This window comes from Mus pahari, chromosome 19 (genome assembly GCF_900095145.1).
Source record: "Mus pahari chromosome 19, PAHARI_EIJ_v1.1, whole genome shotgun sequence".
NCBI classification, from domain to species: Eukaryota; Metazoa; Chordata; class Mammalia; order Rodentia; family Muridae; genus Mus; species Mus pahari.
In genome coordinates, this window is record NC_034608.1 from 3,858,831 (window position 1) to 3,881,760 (window position 22,930).

The 22,930-nt window shown below is 43.4% G+C and overlaps 2 protein-coding genes across 6 annotated transcripts in view; both read left to right on the forward strand.

The window, feature by feature from the left end:
• Positions 1 to 5,042, forward strand: part of LOC110336678 (ubiquitin carboxyl-terminal hydrolase 29) — a 30,232-nt gene extending 25,190 nt beyond the window's left edge. For both annotated transcript variants that reach the window (XM_029532015.1, XM_021219382.2), the window contains 2 exons: positions 192 to 351; positions 1,277 to 5,042. In XM_029532015.1, coding sequence (XP_029387875.1) covers positions 1,284 to 3,902 — 2,619 coding nt within the window. In that variant the 5' untranslated portion in view covers positions 192 to 351; positions 1,277 to 1,283 and the 3' untranslated portion in view covers positions 3,903 to 5,042. The remainder of the gene's footprint in view (positions 1 to 191; positions 352 to 1,276) is intronic.
• A 12,237-nt stretch (positions 5,043 to 17,279) lies between these two features.
• The window catches only part of LOC115062604 (zinc finger protein 550-like), a 10,001-nt gene continuing 4,350 nt past the window's right edge, over positions 17,280 to 22,930 (forward strand). For 3 of the 4 annotated variants that reach the window (XR_003842552.1, XR_003842553.1, XM_029532125.1), the window contains exons 1-2: positions 17,280 to 17,624; positions 21,283 to 21,409. Coding sequence is in view for 2 of the 4 variants with exons in the window: in XM_029532125.1 (XP_029387985.1) it covers positions 17,466 to 17,624; positions 21,283 to 21,409 (286 nt within the window). In the remaining 2 variants the exon portion in view is untranslated. Of the gene's footprint in view, positions 17,625 to 21,282; positions 21,410 to 22,253; positions 22,293 to 22,930 lie in introns of those variants that run through there. The other variant, XM_029532126.1, reaches the window with a different exon arrangement.

The following is a 22,930-nucleotide window of genomic DNA, read 5'->3' on the forward strand; positions in this document are numbered from 1 at the left end:
GGAGGAGGAGGAAGAGGAGGAGGAGGAGGAGGAGGAGGAGGAGGAAAGTGAGAGAGAAAGAAAGATTCTAGGGATTGAATGAATGTGAGCCCTTTTGCAAGCTGAGTGCCTGAAATGTAAGCTTTATCTTCAGTCCAAATATATGTTTGCTCTTTTACACTCCTTGATTATTACCATTATAACCACTGCAGGACTTGGGTCTGTGTCTGGAATCTGCAATCAGAAAGGCCAGCACTTAACGACTCAACTTCGACGACTCAACCTTATATCGTGACGGTCTCATTTCGTCTCAGTCTCACCAGTGAAAAGAGCAGAGGCACCAGAGCCCAACATCACAGCCTTTTACTTCTGGTACTTGGTGTTATCATTTCTATTATTATGATGAAGCACGCTGAGTGACAAGCAAACAAACTTAAGGGAGAAAGGTCTACTTTAGTCTACAGTCACACAGTCCATTACTTCAGGGAAGTCATGGTGTAGGGAACTAGAAACAGCTGGCCATGTGACAGCCACAGGTAACAGGTAGAGAATGAATGCAGGCATAGGAGCTTGATGCCCAGCTATCTGTCTCTACTCCTAACTTAGTTTGGTTCCCCAGACCAGGGAGTAGTGCCACACCCTCTCAAGCTGGGTCTTTCCACAGTAATTAAACAAGACAATCTCCCTGGGCCAACCTGATCTAGACAAAAATGCATTGAGACTCTATTTCCAGGTGATCATAGGTTGTGGTGAGGTGACAAATAGAACTAACTGTCACAATTAACTTTGCCACAGGGGAGAGCTCTGATTGTGTTCTCCAGAGAATGGGCACAATTAAAGGCTAAAGGGATGGTTCAATGGTAAAGAGCACATACTATCTTACAGACGACTGGAGTTTAGTTTCTAGCCCCCCACACTGAGTAGTTAATAACTGCCTGTAACTCTAGTTCTAGGGGAGCTGCTGTCCTCTTCTGGATTCCGAGGGCACTGCACACACATGCACACACACACACACACACACACACACACACACACAAAATTGATTTTTAGTAAAAGGATATAAGTAACTCCAATTTTTATGAATTGTAATTAACAAACAAAACTTTAAATATTAAATTTTTTCCATAGTAAGTTTTTGTTTTTTCCATAGTGTTTTACTTGAAGCATAAAGAGAAGACTAAAAGCTGATGGTGGTCAGTTAAGAGTTTAACCAAACCCCCTCCCCCCAAAACATGACAATAGATACATTTTGAGTTACAGTGCCTGTGTGTGTTGTGTTTTTGTGTTTTGTTTTTAGATTGTGCATGCTTTTTTGTGAAGAAAGAATGGCTCACCTAAAGATAAATGGTTTGGTCCAGATCCGCAGCACAAACAGGAGCAAGCACACCAGGGCATCTCAGTGGAAAGAAGCAGTCATCGAAATAGTAGAAAGAAAACAGAAAGTTAATCTGGTGGTTTCTTTCAAATTGGAAGAAAGGAGAAGGGTTTTTCAGCTGGGTGATAATGTTACAGGTGTAGTGGTTAGTGGCGAGCTGGGACTGTACCATCTGGATTTAACTTTGAGAGACGACACATCCTTACTCATCGACAAGTTATCCTCCGCAGATGTTGAACATCTGAAGTCATTCCTGGATTCGTCCACTCCATGTGAATCCCAGCAACCTATGGAGCCCATGAGTAGTCAGGATGACCTTGAAAGCAGTGATCCATTTTTCAGGGAGCACCAGGAGGCAGCCTGCGGATCCCTGAACACCACTCCAGAAAGTGGGACACCACTGTCCCGCAAGATGCCACTTTCTATGTCCAACACCACAGGTGGCCAGAAGAGAGGAGAAAAACAAGGCAGAAAGAGGAAGACAGAACCATCCTCATCCAGCGTGGAAGTGAACAAAGACATTCCCAAAGAAAATACTCCTGAACAAAAGAAGAAATCCAGGCGATATTACTCCAGGAACAGAGGTGGCAAAGCAGAGAAAGCCGTGACCTTAAGAGAACAAGAAAAGCGTAACAATTGGAAACTTGAACCTGCTTTCAATTCAAAATCCTATGGAAGGGCTAACCTAGACGGCACAATCCTTCCGATTGCGACATGCTCAGATGACAGAGATGTATCAATATTTGGACTGGAGATTATAACACACAACGGAGTCCAATCACTTCCTGACCCTTACCTAAACCAACTAAAGCGTGAAGGCTTCCCGAATTTGGGGAATACTTGCTACATGAATTCCATTTTACAATCTGTCTTTGGGATTCCAACCTTTGCAAAGGACTTACTCACTCAAGGCATACCATGGGAGAAAGTCTCCTACGATGACCTTATCATGCCCTTGAGCCAGCTTCTTGTCTTGAAAGACATTCGGGATGTAGAGATCAAGGGGGAGTTACTCACCAGTGTGAAGAAGTCCATTTCCACAGTTGCAGACACATTCTCGGGCAATGAACAGAACGATGCCCATGAGTTTTTAAGTCTGTGTTTAGACCAGCTGAAACTGAACATGGAAAAAGTAAATGCCATGTGGGATACTGAGAGGAGAAACACATGTGGCACCAAAAGGTTTGTTTGTCCCGTTGGTGCTAATTTTGAATTTGAGCTGCATAGCTCCATCATCTGTGAAGGCTGTGGTGAGGCTACTATCAAAACCGAAGTGAGTAATTACCTCTCCATTGACCTGCACCACGGGACAAAAACACACCCTCTATCAATTCAAAAGTCTTTTGATCTTTTCTTTACACCAGAAAAAATTGAGCATAACTGTGAGAAGTGCAAGAACAGGAATTCTGTTCTCAAGTACACATTGAGGCGACTCCCCAGGGTCCTCATTGTTCATCTGAAACGCTACCAAGTTACCACTGACTTGTTGCCGGTGAAGAGTGAGCAGCCAGTTGAGATTTCAAAGTATTTAAATATATCTTCCCACTGCCATGAAAACAGGAAGCTACCACTTCCCTTGGCTACTACATCACCAGATATCTCTCAAGGGATTATGCCTGGGATCTTCAACCAGTCAATGTCATCTAAGAAGATGACTTCAGAATCCTGTGACCCCATGGTTCTACAGGTTGGATCCAGTGTGGATGCTGAGATACAAAGCTTCCAGATAATGTATGAGGATGAAGATACAAGTGAGGGGCAGCAGCAGAGAGGCCTGGAAAGTGGTTCCATGCTGGAGCCAGAACTAGTGAAGGCAGAAAACAGGATACTCAGACAAAAGACATCACTAGCAACTGACTCAATGATGGGTGATGGATACAGCTTCCTTCCTATGCTCTGTGAGCCTCTGAGCATCCAAGATCCAGGTCTTGCAGAGATGGGTCTTCAAGAGGTTCCAGAGAATCCAGAATTTAAGAGCTATGAGAAAATTAACATATATGGAAAGTCAGATGGCCGCACTAACACTGAGTTGTCAAAACTCTACCGGAATCATGGAAGTCGAATCAAGGGTTTGTTTCTGCCGGCATCCCTTGCAAGCGTTAGCTCCCAGGAAGACCCAGAGAAGGACCTGAGTAGGTCTCCAGAACTGCAGGAAGATGACCCACATTCCTTTGCATTTGGTTCTGATGATTCCAAAGATGGGGAGATGGGAGATGATCTTCAGAATTACAGGCTCGTCAGTGTTGTCAGCCACTTCGGGAGCTCCCCAAATTCAGGCCATTACGTAAGTGATGTGTATGACTTTCAAAGGCAAGCCTGGCTCCTTTACAGTGATGTCCAAGTGTTCGAGAGTTCAGATCCCTCCATTCAGGAGAACAGGCTAAACAGCGGATACATCTTCTTTTACATGCATAATGAGATTTTTGAGGAACTGTTGAAAAAGGCATCCGAGTGCAAGGTCCTTAGCACATCTAAAGAGGAAAAGAGGGACATAGACTACTTCTCAACATTGCTTAACGGCCTTACATACATCCTGGAAGAATTCTAAATCCTGCCTAAAATGAAGAAGAGTCACATAGCTCAAGATGAAAACTCGGCATAAAACAACAAACGGACATATTAGAACAGAAACACAGGCCTTGCTGATGCAGGCTATGCACCATTCTTTCCTATAAGGCTAAATGGTGCTTTTCCTGTTTTGTGGTGGTTTTAATTTATTCACAGATGTTAAGAAAACTCATCATTTTGAGAGTACCATTTGTTAACGTAATAGGGGATCAGGAGAGATGGTGCAGTAGTTGAGAGTGCAAACTTCTCTCATAGAGGACCCAAGCTTGACTTCCCAATACCTATGTTAGGTGTGAGCGCAGGTGTCCATGAAGACAGGAGGCATGGGATCGCCCAGAATGGGAATTATGAGTGATAGTAAGTGGCCTGACTTGGGTGCTGGGAACTGAACTTAGGTCTTCTGCAAGGACAGTTTCCACTTTTAAACACTAAGCCATCTCTTGGCTTTCATTCTAATTTTAGTGTGTGTATTATCCGTATGAGCAAAGCATGATGCTTTTTAAATGTTTTTCTGAACCAATACAACGCAGCAAGGAACCAATTACAAGTTCACATGCTGGGGTTCAATGTCAGAAACAATACCAGTAGTTACTTAAAAGTTTGAGAAACATTTATTTAGTGTGTGGAGTGTCCTATTAAATTTTAGTGTATATATAAATCGCTCATGTCATTCCAGAGTTCCTCATTGTTTTTTTCCCCTAAATTCATATATGTTGTTGTTTTGTCAATTTATTAAAACCATTGTTTTCCATATGTGTTTGTGACTCATCGATGAGATCATATAGTTGCCCACCACCTGGTTTTGTGCTTCTCAGAATTACAGGGTACATTAAAGTTACACAGGAAATGAAATAGATAGTATTTGCAAATTGAAAAGCACTCTAAGGACTCTGGGTAAAAACACCTGCCACCAAGCCCCATGACCCAACTCTGATGAGTTGCCCTCTGACCTCTAGGGAAGCTATCACATGAACACCCATAAATAGATGGATGAATAAAATCTAATTTTCTAAAGGTTTACTCATTTACTATGTATATAGTGTTCTGCCTTCTTGTAGGCCTACACATCAGAAGAGAGCACCAGATGTCATTATAGATGGTTATGAGCCACCATGAGGCTGTTGGGAATTGAGCTCAGGACTTCTGGAAGAACAGCCAGTGCTCTTAAACCCTGAGCCATCTCTCTATCCCCTAAAATTTAATTTTTTGAAATCTCACTATGTAGCTCTGGCTGGCTTGGGACTTTGTATAGATCAGCTACCCCTAAACTCAAGAGATTTGCCCTGCTCCTGCCCCCTGCCTCTTGGGTGCTGGTACTGAAGATCTGCACCACCATGCCTAACACAATGAAAGTTTTAAAGCACTTTAAAGTGCCAAATATACTTGTTAAGATTTAACTCGGGATTGACATGAGAAAATGGGGTGGTTCAAGGTAGAGGATAAGGGCTAGACTGTCCTTCAGGTGAGAACTTCATTAGAAAATAGTAACACCACTAAACAGCATAGTGGGATTCTAAAGAGAGAACCTTCAACTCACAAGAGAAAGCAAGGGTCCCCTTAATTTCCAAAAGCCCCATGCCACAAAGCAGTTAAAGAGTAGTGCATGCTTTCCCCTGATTCTGGGCTGCAAGGGGAAGGCAACAATAAGTTGGTGTCACTGTCTACACGGTGTGTAGCTTGATCTGAGACACCAACACCACATCTAATAGTGTTTCAAACATGAAAAAATTAGTACAGAGTCACTTTCAAGGGTCTAGGGAGATAGTTAAGTAGGTAAGGGTCACGTGCAAGCATGGGGACTTGAGTTCAAATCCCCAGCACCCACTTAAGCTGGTCATGGGCATAGATGGCCATGACTGTAGCATTGGACAGCAAAGACAGATTCCAGAGCTCACTAGCCAACCAGCAGCCAAAATGGTAAGAGTATGGCTCAGTGAGATTGTATTTTAAAATGGAAAGTGGAGGAAGAGAGCACTGGGTGTCTTCTGGCTTTCACATGTGCATGCATCTGTGTGCAAACCATCGTACAAGTGTTATTTCCCAAATTCCTCTTTGGACCTGGAGAAATGGTTAAGATTACTTTCTCCTCTTTCAGAGGCCCCAGGTTCAATTCCTAGTATCCACATGGGTTCACGCCATCTGTAACTTCAGTTCCAGAGGATCAACTGGCCTCTTCTGGCTTCGTAGTATGCAGACAAAACACCTGTATGTATTAAAAACATTGCTTCAATTTTTACCTTCAAAGGGGTAACCATATATTCATAGCCTGTGGCTAGTCTTAAAAAGCTTATAAAATTCAGTGTTAATATACTATATAAGAGCATGTACAAAAGTTTAGAACATTTTGAGGTTATAAGAAAAATACCAGTTGGAGAAAGAGAGATGCTCAGGCTTAAGAGCACTGGCTGCTCCTCCAGATGGGCCCAGGTTCAATTCCCAGCACCCACATGGCAGCTCGCAACTCTAGAACTCCAGTTCCAAGGGATCTGACACCCTCACACAGACATGCACGCAAGCAAAGCACCAATGCACACAAAATAAATGTATATAAATTATTTTAAAAGAAAACATCTAATTTGGGTTAGTGAAATGGCTGAGTTGGTTAAGAACACTGGGAGCTATTTCAGAGGTCCTGAGTTCAATTCCCAGCCACTATATGGTAGCTCAGGACCATCTATAAAGGAATCTGATGGCTTCTTCTGGTAAGTAGGTATACATGCAGCCAGCACTCCTACATTAAAGAAATTAATTAAATAAACACTAAAAGCCTGGTAATTTATAAAATATGGGGCAAAATTAAGTGAGGGTGATTTGGGGGGAAAGATTAGCCTAGAACAGCAGTTCTCAGGTTGTGAGTTGCTATCCCTTTGGGTGGGGGTTAAAGAACCTTTTCGCAGGAGATCACATGTGAGATAGGCAGTATGTTGAGAGCAAGCAAAAGAAACTTACTTTAAATACTTCCACTTCATTTTCAGACTCCATTTAATCATAGGGAGAAACTAAGTGCAAGCTCCCAGGCTGTAGGGAAGCTGGGGACTTCCCAAGAGCTGAACAGCTTCTGTTGTAAAGAGACATTTGTCTGAGTCCAGACATCTCAAGGACAACTTTTCCAACTTGCTGGCAGGGTTAAACTAAGTTCATGTTCCCAGGTCCAGGAACCTACTCCTAACCTGTTTGGTGAAAACTCCCTTGCTCAATCCCTTGTGTCAAAATATGGTAGAGTAATGCTACAGCCTACCCCGTCCCCCTCGAGTTGTGGTCTTGTCCTTTAAATAAATATGTTGTACAATTTCTCTTCTGGTCGCAGTTCAGCTTCCGAGTCTGTTCTTTGGCTGTGATTGATCAGTAGTGGCTTAATTACAATAAATGTTTTTCATCTGCATTGATCTGGTGTCTGAGTCGTTGGATTTATGTTGTGTTTAAGCGTACTCCACAACACATCAGATATTTACATTACGATACATAACAGTAGCAAAGTTACTTATGAAGTAGCAACAAAAATGATTTTATGGTTGGGGGGTCACCACAACATGAGGAACTGTATTGTCACCACAACATGAGGAACATGGGCTGCAGCATTAAGAAATGTTGAGAACCATGGCTCTAGAACATGCTTACAATTAAAAAAATAAAAATTCATTTTTAGCAGTTAAAAGATTTTCTTTAAGTGTCAGGGAACTGAGGACATAACTCCTTTGGTAGAGTGCTTATCTAACATAAAGGACGTTCTAGGCCCTATCCTCACCACCACATAAGCCAGGTGTAATGGTGACATAACCTATAATCACAGCATTAGGAGATGGAGGGGGAGGACAAAGAGTTCAAGGTTTTATAGTGAGTTTGAGGCCAGTCAGGACTATATAGACTCCATATCAAAACAATGGGATGAAGGGTGAGGGGTGAGGGGGGTGGCTCATCAGGTCAAGGTGCTTGGTGCCAAGGCTACCAATCTGAGTTTGATCCCGGGGCACTTATGAGGAAAGCAGAGAACTGATTCCCACAAGTAGCCCTGCCTTCTGATCTCCATATGCTACCTACAAATAAACAAAAATGTAATTCAAAGGAAAAAAAAAAAAAACAGGCTAGCTGTAGTAGTGGCACACACCTTTAATCCCAGCACTCAGCGGACAGAGGCAGGCGGGTCTCCTCTGAGTTCAAGGTCAACCTCATCTGGAGAGTTCTAGGACCAACAGACCCCCCTCCACATATATATATATATCACATACTTGTTTATATGTATGTATATTTAAGCAAAGTGAACCTACATAACATAACTCATAAATTAACCATGGTTTTAATAAACCTAGAGCCAACTACTGAACTTGAAATGGACATTACCTTCAGTTTCCGAAAATCTCTTGAACACTCTGCTATGTCTCAACATTTATGTGTGTGTATATATGTATGTGATATATGTATATGTAGGCCAGAACTTGACGTTGGGTATCTTCACACCTCTCTACCAACCTTAACTCTTTAGAAACAAGGCCTCTCATCAAACTTAAAATGACTTGAATCAGCTAGACTGGTTGACCAGTTAGTGAATCACAGGAACACATTGCTACACCCAGCTTTTTATATGAGTCAGTTACATATATGGGAATATATCTTAGGCCCTCATACTTGGTTATAAGCACTTTCCCCTTTCCTAGTCTACTAAACACCTATTTTAACCTTCTTCTAAGCTTGGTTGAATGGCAGGTGTTATAACATAGCTAGATGTCTTAGCACGTGCCTATAATCTCAGTGTTCGGGAGGCAGATTCCAGGCTAGCCCGGGTTAACATGAGACCCTCCTCTCTACCATCAGTCCTACAAAGGACCAATTCAAGCTATTATCTCCTGGCTACTTTACCTTCCAGAGTCTTGGGTGACCTTGGCTTTGCCAGTTACACTTATAGGAGACTTGGCAAATCAGAAGTGGCCAAAATTCTGCAACAGATTAGATTTCTTCCAGAGGTTCCGAGTTAAATTCTCAGCAACCACAAGGTGGCTCACAACCACCTATAATGGGATCTGATGTTCTCTTCTGGTATGTCATACATATGTCTGCATGACAGTGTGCCCATATACATAAAAAAAATTTAAAAACCAAAACAACAACAACAACAACAAAAAACCAGAAAAACAAAATCTGGAAACTAATTGGTTGGGCTACCTTTATCATTATAGATTGCTTTTCCTATTTTACCAGTTGAGATAAATTATTCTCTCATGAAAAAAAATCAAGTGAGGTGGGGAGATACAGGCACTTAAAAAGGCAAACAAGATGCTTACCCATCCCCTTCTTCGCAATCATTTAAATAAAAACAAGGTCTTTTATTTATTTATTTATTTATTTATTTATTTATTTATTTATGCCAGTGTGTCTTTGTGTATTCCCCATGTGTGTAGGTGCTTTCAAGGGTAGAAGAGAACATCAGGTCACTTCACACTGGGTTTCAAGCCATTCAGCATGGGTGCTAGGGATCAAACGCAGGTCCTTTGGAAGAGGGTAAATGGTCTTCACCATGGAGTTCTCTGCTTAGCACTCCCACACCTTTTTGAATGTGTGTGTGTGTGTGTGTGTGTGTGTACCACTTCATAGGTGGAGGTCAGAGGACAATTTGTAGGAGTCGGTTCTCTCCTACCATGTGGGTCTCAGGAATCAAACTCTGTCACAGACTGGCCTCACTTTGGGTCCCCGATCTGTGGGGAACGGGTCTCTTGGTTGCAGGTGAGCGAGGATTCGGTGGATGAGTGACAGACAGTCCACACGAGAGAGGGTGTAAAACTGAATGTATGGATCAAAATGAGCATCACATCTTTAATACAGAATCAAACAAGAAAAGCGGGGCAGGATACATCAAATGTAACAAATGACACAAGACAAAGGATAGAATACATGAAAAGACCAGGGGGTGGGACCAGGCAGCTTGAGGAGAAAGCCAGGTGCAAGGCTCCTCAATAGTTGAACCCCTCTGTCGGGGGCCCCCAGTAATTACTTCATTATGCTGTCCCTTTGGGCCTAGCAGAAAAACCTGTTTTGGGGGGTTCTGCTCTGGCAGATCTCATGAATTATGCAATACTACATTCCCCCCCCCCCCAATTTCCTAGGCCTTGGTGAAACTTGCATAACCTCCACAGGTGTAGTACTCTAAGCTTGGCCCTGGGCTTGGGCTCTGTTCTTTGTGATGCTTAATTAGTTTCACCAGTCTTTACTAGAAGTGAATTAGAATGTTAATGAATAGGTAACCTTGCTGAATTCTGAGCTCCTGGCTTTAAGGAATTATCAGGACTTTGGAACACCGACTAAAACTCCATGAACACAAACAAAAACTTCATGAAGGTTTTGGATACATTTGGTTTACTGGTATCTCTTCAGTCACTCTTTTGTCAAAAGGCACTATATAAATATTTGCTGAGTGGCAGGCATGGTGTCGTGTATCTGAAGCCCCAGATACTAAGGAGGCTGAGACAAGAGGATCACCTGAGCCCAGAAGTTCAAATCCAGACTAGGTAATATAAGATTCCATTTTAAAAACATAAAACCAGGGGCTGAAGAGATGGCATAAGAGCTAATAGCATTACCGGGCGTGGTGGTGCACGCCTTTAATCCCAGCACTCGAGAGGCAGAGGCAGGAGGATTTCTGAGTTCAAGGCCAGCCTGGTCTACAAAGTGAGTTCCAGGACAGCCAGGGCTACACAGAGAAACCCTGTCTCAAAAAAAAAAAAAAAAAAAAAAAAGAGCTAATAGCATTATTTGCTCTTCCAGAGGACTTAGGTTCAATTCCCAGCATCCACGTGGCCATCCACAGGTGGAGATCTGATACCTTCTGCTGGCTACCATGTATACCAGACACACATGTGGCACAGACATGCATGCAGGCAAAACACAAACACACATGCACACACATGTAAAATACATACATAAATTTTTTTAAAAATTAGCAAAACAGGGGCTGAAAAGATGGCTTAGCATTTAGGAGCACTTGCTGCTCTTCCAGAAGAATAAAGTCAATTCACATCACCCAATTTAGGCCACTCACAATTACTTGTAACTTACTGGGACCCGATGTCATCTGGCTTCCCCAGGCACCCGCACACACATGGCACACATATATACACATACATTTAAAAAAGACAATACAAGCATTTATGAATAAATGAGTTAAACCTATCCTTAAAAAGAGAGTCACTGTGAGTTTAAGTACTCCGTGTTCTCTGTGATAGACTCCATGACAGAAAAAATGCTAGAACATTTTGCAGTCAATTTTGGGGAGGAGTATTCCATGCTATCTTTTTTTTTTTTTTTTTTTTTTTTTTTTTTTTTTTAGGTTTTTCGAGACAGGGTTTCTCTGTATAGCCCTGGCTGACCTGGAACTCACTTTGTAAGGCTGGCCTCGAACTCAGAAATCCGCCTGCCTCTGCCTCCCAAGTGCTGGGATTAAAGGCATGTGCCACCACACCCGGCTCCATGCTATCTTATAATGGGACAGTTTCCCGTATTTTTTTGAAGTGCTCAAAGTCCCTATCGGTGTGAATTCTTTTTTGGTGTCTGTCAAGATATGACTTGTCAGCAAAGGCCTTTCCATATGTAGAACATTTATAAGGTTTTTGCCCAGTATGGAGCGTTTTATGAAGATCAAGGTGTCCTTTCCGGCTGAAGGATTTCCCACATTCATTACACTCATAGGCTCTCTCCACTGTGAATTTTCTGATGCACATGGAGATTTGACTTCCAAGTGAAGGCTTTCCCACATATATTACAGTCATAGGATTTTTTCCCCAGTGTGGAGTTTTTCATGTTGAGTAAGGTTTTTCTTCTGGACAAAAGCCCTGTCACAGAGGTGATACTTGTAAGCCTTCATGCCAGCATGGCTTCTCTCATGAACGATGGCATTTGTGGGCAAAAGCCTTCTCACACTGCCCACATCTGTAAGGCTTCTCTCCTGTGTGTGTTCTCTGGTGTTTCACAAGAGCAGACTTGCAAATGAACGACTTTGTACAGTCTTTGCACTGGTATGGCTTCTGCTTCTTGTGAATGATTTTATGTGGGCTGAAGGTTGAGTTCTGTTTGAAGGACTTGCCACATACTCACTCATTGGCTTTCTCCTCCTTGTGGATCTTTTTATGATTACTGTAAGATGACACCCAGGAGAAGGCTTTCCCACAAGCTTTTAGCTTATAGGGTTTCTCTTTAGTATGGGTTTTCTGAGGTTGAACAAAGATTAGTCTTCTGCCTGTAGGCGACTTTTCTCTCCGGATGAGTTTGCTGATGTTCAGTCAGGTTCCACAGTGTTTTGAACTCTTGTCCACATTCAGTGCATTTAAAGGATCTCTCCCCATTATGGATATTCCTATGCCTCTGAAGATGTGGCTTTGAGTTGAGTAACTTTCCACAGGCATCACATTCAAACTGTATTTCCAGAGATTTTCATGAATTAGGGCCAAGTGATTTTCTATATTCCTGAGAATTGTTTTTTATACAGCACTTCCTATCAAAAATGATGCCTCAAATGACTTCCAGGTATACTGTACACTGAGATCCTGATTCAGTGTACAGTGTGATGATTGAAGGAACATCATCATTGCTTGGGAGAAACATTTTTCTCATGTGTGGTGCCTTTTTGTTCAGTGAACATTTTCTTGTGGCCTGATAAAATTCCTCCATACTCATGGACATTCTAACCTGCCTTTCAACATCGTGGTCTTTTTCTGGAATGGATTACAGAGACTGTTCTGTGAGAAACTCTCCACTCTTGTGATTTGAAATACATATGTTACAAATCACTGAGTGGGGCCATTCTGGTCTTAGGGAGTGGCTGATCAGCTATGTGCCACCAAGCAGGTGGCTACCAAGGACAACTGCCACTAGTACTAGTCAAGAGATTTTGACAGAAGCTAAACAGATACCATTTTCTGTACTCACATGAACACAATTAAAAATAAAATAAATCAAGACTGGAGAGATGGCTCAGCAGTTAATAACACGCATTGCTCTTCCAGAGGATCCCAGGTTAGCTCCAAGTACCCACCTCAGGTGGCTTACAATTGCCTATAAGCCCAGATCCAGGGGATCTGATGCCCCTTTTATAGCTTTCACATGCACTCGAATACACATGGCATACACACACACACACACACACACACACACACACACATTTCAGAAAAATTATTTTTAAATAAAAAACAATAGCAATGGACTGGAGAGATGGCTCAGTGGTTAAGAGCACTGACTGCTCTTCCAAAGGTCCTGAGTTTAAATCCCTGCAGCCACATGGTGGCTCACAACCATCCGTCATGAGATCTGATGCCCCCTTCTGGTATGTCTGAAGACAGCTACAGTGTACTTAGATATAATAACAAATAAATCTTTAAAAAAACATAGCAAAAGGGCTGTGGAGATGGCTGTACAAGGGTTAGGACCTGAGTCTGGATCTGCAGAACTCAGGTAAAAACAGACATGGTAGGGACATGACTGCAATGTCAGCAGAGCAGAGACAGGAGAAACCTGGAAGGCTCTGCTGTCCTCGGTAGTGAACAAGAGACACTGTCTTAAGTAAGGCGGAAGGGTAAAATGAGGCTTGACTTCCAAGGTTGTTAAGCTCTGACTTCCAACTGGCATATACCATGATGTGAATAAGCCCATAGTCACACACACATGGATATACACGTCAGGCTGATGGACAGACAGACAGACACACACACGAAGATAGGGGAAAAACAATAAAACAACAACAAAACCCGGTACCACACTCCTCTCCTGCTTCATCCTAATCCTGGCTCACGTAAGATGCCCCAAAAGTGAAAAGTGGTCTGGAAGCCAATCTGCTCACCCTCGCAGGTGCTTGTGTATTTCAGACTTCAGCAGTCACCCCTGTCACCCACAGAGGCCAGATTGCTGAAGTTCTCCAACATCACATCCTTATACAAGTTTCTCTGCTCAGTGTTCAGCCCCTGCCACTCCTCTGGGCTGAAGCTCACAGTGACGTCCTCTAAGGTCACTCTCCCCTCTAACAGCAAATTCCTCGTCTGTAGAAAGATGCCACTGTACCACATAGAATCATCCAACCTGGGCTCACTGAGATTGAACCGACAACTATGGAGCCTACACAAGTCTGACCTAGGCCCTCTGCACATATGTTATGGTTGTGTAGCTTGGTGTTCTTATGGGAAGCCTAACAATGGGAATGGGGCTGTCCCTGACTCTTTTGCCTGCTTTTGGGACCCTTTTCCTCCTCTGGGTTGCCTTGTCTACCCTTGATAAGAGGAAGGAGGGGGGTGTCTTGTTGCACCTTCAAGTACCATGCTTGGTTGATATCCCTGGGAGAGCTGCTTTTTCTGAAGGGAAACAGGAAGAATGGATATAGGGGAGGGAATGGGAGGAGAGGAGAGAGGGGAAACTGTGAGTGGGATATAATATATGAGACAAGAATGAATGAATAAATAAATAGAAATGTGCTAAAACTGAACACACACACAAGGAAGGAGGGAGGGGGGAGGAAAAGAGAGAGAGAGAGAGAGAGAGAGAGAGAGAGAGAGAGAGAGAGAGAGAGAGAGATATCACTGAAGGCAGGTGTGGTAGCTAATGCCAATAAATTCAGTACTCAGAAGACTGAGAAGGGAGGGAGGCTACTATGAGTTAGAAGCCAAACAATGTAGCTATTAAGTTCCAGTACAGTACAGTCTGAACTACAGTGTGAGACCCTATCTCAAATAATAATAAAGCTGGGCTTGTGGCGCACGCCTTTAATCCCAGCACTTGGGAGGCGGAGGCAGATGGCTCTCTGAGTTCGAGGCCAGCCTGGTATACACAGCGAGTACCCGGACAGCCAGGGCTACACAGTGAAACCAGGGTGAGACTAAATGGCAAGTAAGTAACATGGGGCCTGTGGCTGGAAACTGGCAGACTAGAAAAGTCGGATTAGAATAGACGAGTATCTGCCCAGTCATTGTGCTTAAAGAATGTTAATAAATTTAATATGTCTCTGTGTCAATTACTTGGGAGCTAGAACAGGAATAGAATAAAGCTACTATCATTAAATTTATTTCCTATACAGGGTCTCATGTAGCCCAGAATGGCTTGAACTTACTACATAGCCAAAGATGGCCTTTACTATCTGTTCCTCCCATCTCTACCCAACAAATACCTGAAATGCAAGTGTGTATCACCACTCTAGCTGATTTTCAAGGGTTTCTTTTATTTGCTTCTCAGATTTATTTCATTTTATGTGTGTGAATGCTTTGGCTGAATATATGTCTGTGCCCCACACGCTTGCCTGGTGTTTGCAGATACTTAACTCCTTAGAACTGGAGTTATGGATGGCTGTGAATCACCATGTGGATGCTGGGAATCGAACGCAAGTCCTCTGCAAGAGCAACAAGGGCTCTTAATCTCTGAGCCCTCTCTCCAGCCCCACCTGATTTCAAGTTTTAGTAAAACTTAATCAGTGGGCCTGGGGATACAACTTGGTAGTAAAAAGCTATTTGCCAGATACTAAATTCAAGGTCCTATACAAAAAATAAAATAAAATAAAATAAAAACCTCACCTGGGAATTTTTTTTTTTCGAGCCAAGATAACCCTGGGGAGGAAGATTTGCTTGGAACTGAAAAAGAACCATGAAGATCAGAATTTCTTTGGAACATGCCATACGATATAGATGGTTTCCCAAACTAGTGCTCTGTATTTGTTTCCATGGTGGTTTAAATTGGGTGGGCCACCCATAGATGTATGTGTTTGAATGCTTGACCATAGGGAATGCCACTATTTGGAGGTGTTGCCTTACTGGTGTGGGTGTGACCTTGTTAGAGGAAGTGTGTCACTGTGGAGGCGGGGCTTTGAGAAAAAAAAATATATATATATATGTGTGTGTGTGTGTGTGTGTGTGTGTGTGTGTTCAAGCTCTGCTCAAAGGGAAGAAAAATAAAACCCAGCATTCCCACTTCTGGTGTATCCAGAGGAAATAGCTGAATGGTGCAATCCTATAATCTAAGCACAGAAGATGAGAGGGAGGAGGACCACGTGTTTGAGCCCCAGCTGACCCATGTAACAAGACACTGACTCCAACAAACAAAATAAACAGAAAACTCATTGCTACCACCACCACCACCACCACCACTACCACCACCACCAAAAAATACCTTTGGAAATAAAATCAAGATGGTGAAGAAGTATCTGCACTTGTAGATTTGTTGCAGCACTGTTCAGAATGGCCAAGGAATTGAATCAACCTATATGTTCACGCCTAAAGAAAATGTGGTATGCATGTATAATGGAACACTAGTCAGTCATATAAAATAATTAAATCTTGTCAATTGCAACAGCATGGGAGGAAACAGAGGCCATTATGTTAAGTGACTTAGACCAGGCACCCAAACTAGATAATCACATTCATATGCAGAACCTAAAGAAAGTCATTTCAGGGAAATTTTTTATTGTTGGTTTTGGTCTTTTTGAGACAAGGTCTCATGTAGCTCAAGCTGGCCTCATACTTACTATAAGGCTGGGATGACCTCAAACTCCTGATCTTTCGATCTCCACTTCACAAGTGCTGAAATCGTGGGCAAGTACCGCCACGCCTGGCTGGAAGTTGAGAATATAGAGTTTATAAATCTCAGAAAGAAGAGGGAAGCTGGCTGGGCGTGGTGGCTCACGCCTTTAATCCCAGCACTTGGGAGGCAGAGGCAGGCGGATTTCTGAGTTCGAGGCCAGCCTGGTCTACAAAAAGTGAGTTCCAGGACAGCCAGAGCTATACAGAGAAACGCTGTCTCGAAAAACAAAACAAACAAACAAAAAAAAAAATAGGGAAGCTAGTGAGAGGATAAACTGGGAAGGCCTCTACACCACCTACCCTTTGCCACCTAGCCTTCACTGATCAGGAGTCCGGTCCACACAAGCCCTAGGTCAGTAAGGGTGATGGAACCAATATGTTGAGATGAGACTTCCAACATCCTCCTCATGAAGAATATTAAGCTACATTCTGTTTTCTTAGAAGACGATCTTCGTAGGAAATATCTAAAGGGGACAAATCATGAGATCAGCTGAGCGCTGGGATCCACACCTTTCTACTGACCCGGAGACGGGCAAATCCCTCTGCTTTCCAAGCTTTATTTCACTGGCTGAAGAATGACAGTCTCACCCCTATCTGTGAGTCCTTTCCCACAAACTCCGTCTTCTAGATGCCCCCGCATTTGAAAGAAACTGGGACTTTTAGCGTCTTTCACACTGGGCGAGATTTAAGCACTCTTTTAAGTCTTGTCGGACACCGTGAGAAAACCTATGAAAACCACATTACCCAGACTGCGCTGCGCGCGAGCCCACTACTCTAACAGGACGGGGTTCACTTCCGGGCTGCTCGCATGCCGTGGCCTCGGCACTTTGGTTCCAGGGGACTTGAGTGCGGGGGAGCCAGGGGTCACATTCCAGGATCCTAGCGGGATTTGACAAGGACCGGAAGATAAAAATTCTCTCCGGAAGTCCATGCAAACCTGTGTGGTGTGTTCCTCCGGCGGGCTGCGTCCCTTAGTCTGCAGCCGCCGAGGGTAGTGGTTTGCCATCTCCATGGAAGGTACGGCGGTCTCGAGTCCAGCCAGTTTCCGTGTCACCGAGCCAAGGCCTGACGGGCGTGGGGAGGTTTTCCTGAGGTCTGCAAAGCGCTCCATCCATCTCACCCCGCCCCCGGAAAGTCCGACGATGGTGGCCGGGAAGGACCACACACAGGTGAGTGGCCTCTGACCTGTGAGCTTTTAAATCCCTGCTTGTCCAAAGGTCCAGGGAGCCGAGACAGCCCCCTGGATTGGGCTCTACCGTTGTCATTTGGGAGGGGGGGCACAGTGGGGCCACCAAATTTGCCAGTGATCCTAGATGCTTCCTAAAGATGCTCAGTTTGAACTATAGTTTCCGGAAAGATGCTGCACCTGACAGCAGATTTATTAGAATGCCAGTAACTGTGGAGTGATTGGAATGTTGCAGGTTAGAACCTGGTTACTCATTATCTTGGGCTATTTTTAGCTCCCTTATAGCCGACTATTCCTTGCCCATCACAGCGTCTAACCTAAAATTGTGAAACACAGATGAATCATTTTGGATGCGTCAACGTAGCCGTGGCCGACTGCTAGTTTCCACCAACCTGAAAGCTAAAAGAATATCTTCAGATAGCACCTGAGGCCTGTAGCAGAAGCTTCTCCACTGGCCTCTAACCTGCCTGCCCGATGTTAGGTAGATGCACGCAGTTAGTATAACAAAAGTTATATTTCATTATGCTGAGGGTTGTCACACCAGGTTCACACTCTAAATTCCTAACTATGGTCCTACGCCTATCTCCCCAAGGCTGGTCACTTGCACAACAGAAGTCTGATTCAAGGGTCAGGATCCTAGGGGAGGCTCTTTAGCTGCATGGCAGATCAAGGTGGCATATCTCAAGAGGCTCAGAGCATAAGAGTGCAGTGGGCACCGTGGGGTTCTAAGGACTGTGTCTGGCTATCCTGAGTGAGTGATGTCACTGGGTTCTGGTTATAAGGTGCAGTCTTGGCTGTAGTGAGATTCCTGACTAAACCATCTTTACATACCTAAAAGGCATTTTTTTTTTTTTTACTATGCTCATTACATGAATGTATTTGAAAAGTATCTTGATGTTTGTCCTTCTTTGTTCTGTATCTTAAAACTTTTGGGACATGGCGTGTGGGTTAACCTAAATCTGAGTTCCGGGGTCATGGTCCTGCCTTGAGCTGAGAGCTGTGTTTTTTTGCATTGTCATTGGTAAGCTGTTGCAAGGGTAAATGATGCTCCCTCTGAAGGCTCCTGTCATACTAATAACTCCTACTGTGCTTGCAAGGGTCTACCCAGACTGACCAGGCCTCTGGACAACAGTGCTGAATTGAGAAAGGCAGGGAAGGCTAAGGCATTCCAGGCAGAAAGAAATACTTGGAGGAGTATAAGGTATATTGGCCATCTAAGGAGGCCTATATGAGGTTAATGTATCATTCTCCAGATACTGTCAGCCTCTGGTCACCTATAGCAAGCGAAGGGACCTGATTCTGAGAGCCTCAGCCTGTGTTATTGATCCTTGGCCACTTGTGTTCCCTGTTTTGTTTTGTTTTTGTTTTTTAAGTATTGTAGCATCAGAGACAAGGGCTAATCAGAATCCAGCAGGGAAAAAGGCAAATGTCTCATCGTGGAATTTCTCTGGGAGTCTAGAAGGCCTGCCTAAGAGAGGTCTAGGCCACTTGAGAAGCTGGTCAGGACCTTGTCTCAAGTAGATTCTAGTAACTTAATTCTTGTTCTTGTATTCAGACAAGTTTTTACTCTGTAGCCCAGGCTGGCTTCAAATTCTCTTAATTCAAACCCCCTAATGCTGAGATTACCGGTGTGAGCCAGCACCACGAACACATTTCTGGTGGAGCCAGCTATAAACTCCATCTAGCTGTGTCCGAAAGGTATTTTTTAGAGTGGATTTGGCAACAAAAAAAAGAGTGGAAATGGCTACGCAAATTCACTAACTTTTTAAAAAAAGATTTATTTATTTTATGTACATGAGTACACTGTTGCTGTCTTCAGACACACCAGAAGAGGACATCAGACCCATGACAGATGGTTGTGAGCCACCATGTGGTTGCTGGGATTTGAACTCAGGACCTCTGGAAGAACAACCAGTGCTCTTAACAGCTGAGCCATCTCTCCAGCCCACTAACATTTTTAAGAAATAGAAATAAAAATCTTTTTTGTTGCTGGAGTTTTTGGTTTTTGCTTTTTGTTTGTTGGTTTTTGAGACAGGGTTTCCTCTGTGTAAAGGCCCAAGCTGTCCTGAAACTTGATTTGTAGACTAAGCTGGCCTCACACTCACAGAGATCTGCCTCTCAAGTGCTGAGACTAAAAGTGTGCATCACCATGCTCAGCTAAAACATAACTTTCTTTTTTTTAAAAAAAAGATTTATTTATTTATTATATGTAAGTACACTGTAGTTGTTTTTCAGACACTCCAGAAGAGGGCATCAGATCTTGTTACAGATGGTTGTGAGCCACCATGTGGTTGCTGGGATTTGAACTCCGGACCTTCGGAAGAGCAGTCGGGTGCTCTTGCCCACTGAGCCATCTCACCAGCCCAAAATATAACTTTCTTAAAAGATATGTTTGCATAAGGGCATGTGCACGTGAGTACAAGTGCCCTCAAAGGCCAAAATAGGCCGCACTATGCCTTGAGCTGGAGATCATTCGTGATGTGGGTGCTGGGAGCTGAACCAGAGCCATTGTGTTAGCCACTGAGCTAGTGTTCCAGCTCTGTAGCTCCTTTTTGGAATAAGCTTGTTACTTTAGACTCTCCTGGCTGTTAGTGAGTGTCAGGAATACTATTACAACTTCAAACCCGTGCAAATCCTGCCAGCAGTAATAAGATGTGTGACTCCAGGTGAGTCGGTAAAGCTCTTTAGCCTCGAGTCACTCACTGCTGTGCGAAGACCTGATGATGGTGACCTCAGAGACTGTGGGAAATTAAGGAAATCGTCACAGTGAGCGTTGGAGAGTGTCTGTGTTTAAAATCCCTACTGTCAGATAGAACTGTCACTTTTGGTTTGTTTGTACATTTATTTAGTGTACATGCATCAGGGGAATCAGAGGGCTCTTTAAGGGAGTCCTAAAGTCTTCTCACCTTTCACTATGTGGGTTTCAGGGATCAATTACCCTGGAGCCATCTTATCAGCCCTAGACAACTATTGTAAAACATCCTGAAGAGCCTCTGCTTGTTACCTGTATTGGTACCACCTTCTGATTTTCTAGAATTCTTACTATCTGCATCTCACAGCCACATTTTTGTTGTTGTTGTTGTTGTCTGTCCTTCAGGTTTTGTTTCGGTGGTTATCTTTTTCTCATTTATTCATTCAGTCATTCATTTATCGTGGATGTATTTTTTTTCTTCATTTATTTATGTGGTATGTGTATGTATGCATGTAACAGCCTGCTGGTAGAGGTCAGAGGACAACTGGAGAGAATCAGTTCTCCTTCCATCATACGGGGCTTCCGGGTCTTGAACTTGGGTGGTCAGGCTTAGTGACTTTAGCCATCTTGCCAGCCCAGCTGCTTTGTTTCTTTTTTTGTTTTAGAGACAGAGTCTCACATAGCTCAGTTTGGCTTTGAAGTGACAGCCATCACCGGTGAAGTTCTGTTACTATAGGGCATGAGCTGCCAGACTCTGGTGACTCTTGCACACCTCTATGCCCCCCAAGTGTCATCCTTCTAACCCTGAACCCCAGAATGAAACCTAGGCCTGAAGACACACTATGTAGTGTGGGCCTTCATTTCTCTTAACCTCTTTCAGTAAGGCATGGGCCAGCTCTTCTCATTGAACTCCAAGGCTAACACTGATGCCACTGTTTGACTTTGCAAGGTATCTCTGACCTTTGAAGATGTGGCCGTGGCTTTCACCCAAGAGGAGTGGGGACAGTTGGACCCTGCTCAAAAACCTGTGCACCAGGAGATGATGCTGGAAATCTATGGGCTTCTGGTCTCTCTGGGTAAGGCTTTCTATTCTACTTTTAAGAGTATTTTAGAAATATATTTTATTTATTTTGTAAACATGTGTTGGTACACACGTGTTGTGTATGGAGGTCAAAAGGCAACTTGTAGTAACTCGGTTCTCTTCTTCCACCACATGAGTCCTAGGAATAAACTCTGGTTGTCAAGCTTGGTGGCAAGCAACTTTATAAACTGAACCATCTTGACATCTCCCACCCCCATTTTTTAAAAGCAGGTCTCTCATTCTGCAACTCAGGATGACCTGTGTGGTGGTTTGAATATGCTTGGCCCAGGGAGTAGCACTATTAAGAAGTGTGGCCTTCCCAGGCGGATTTCTGAGTTCGAGGCTAGCCTGGTCTACAAAGTGAGTACCAGGACAGCCAGGGCTATACAGAGAAACCCTGTCTCGAAAAACCAAAAAAAAAAAAAAAAAAAAAAAAAAAAAAAAAAAAAAGAAGTGTGGCCTTCCAACTACACACTCTCTTCAACCGTCTTTTTTGTTTCTAAAAGAATTTTTGAGACATTTTGAACACATGTAAATGGAAACCTTAACACCTTTCTCCTAAATCCAAACAGTTTCAAAGAAGGAACTTTGTAGCCTACTAAAGTATCAATATCTTAAAATACCGTGGTCATAACACCATTCTTTTAAAACAAAAAAACAAAAAACAAAAAACAAACAAACAAAAAAAAGAAGTGTGGCCTTGTTGGAGTAGGTTTGGCCTTGTTGGAAGAAGTGTGTCACTTTGAGTGTGGGCTTTGAGACCCTTCTTCTAACTCCCTGGAAGTCAGTCTGCTCTTGCCTTCCTTTGGATTAAGATGTAGAATTCTCACCTCTTCCAGCACCATGACTGCCTGGATACTGCCATGCTTCCTGCCTTGATGATAATGGACTGAACCTCTGAACCTGTAAGCCAGTCCCATTTAAATGTTGTCCTTTTTTTTTTTTTTTTTAAGATTTATTTATTATATGTAAGTACACTGTAGCTGTTTTCAGACACTCCAGAAGAGGGAGTCAGATCTTGTTAAAGATGGTTGTGAGCCACCATGTGGTTGCTGGGATTTGAACTCTGCACCTTTGCAGTCGGGTGCTCTTACCCGCTGAGCCATCTCACCAGCCCAAATGTTGTCCTATATAAGAGTTGCCTTCTTCGTTGTGTCTGTTCACAGCAATGGAAACCCCAAGACAACCTGGAATCGTGTTTCACGTGGCTGCTGTTTCCCAGCACAACCCACCTCCTCTCACAAGGTAGCCCAGGTTGGCCTCAAATGTATAGGCAGTCTTTTGGGGGTTGCGTTCACATTTGCACTCACAGTGGTTTAAATGAGAAATGTTCCCATAGACTCAGGCATTTGGACAGTTGGTTTTTGGTTGGTGATGCTGTTTTGGAGAGGTTATGGGGAGGTGCAGTCTTTTTTTTTTTTTTTAGTTTTTCGAGACAGGGTTTCTCTGTATAGCCCTGGCTGTCCTGGAACTCACTCTGTAGACCAGGCTGGCCTCGAACTCAGAAATCCGCCTG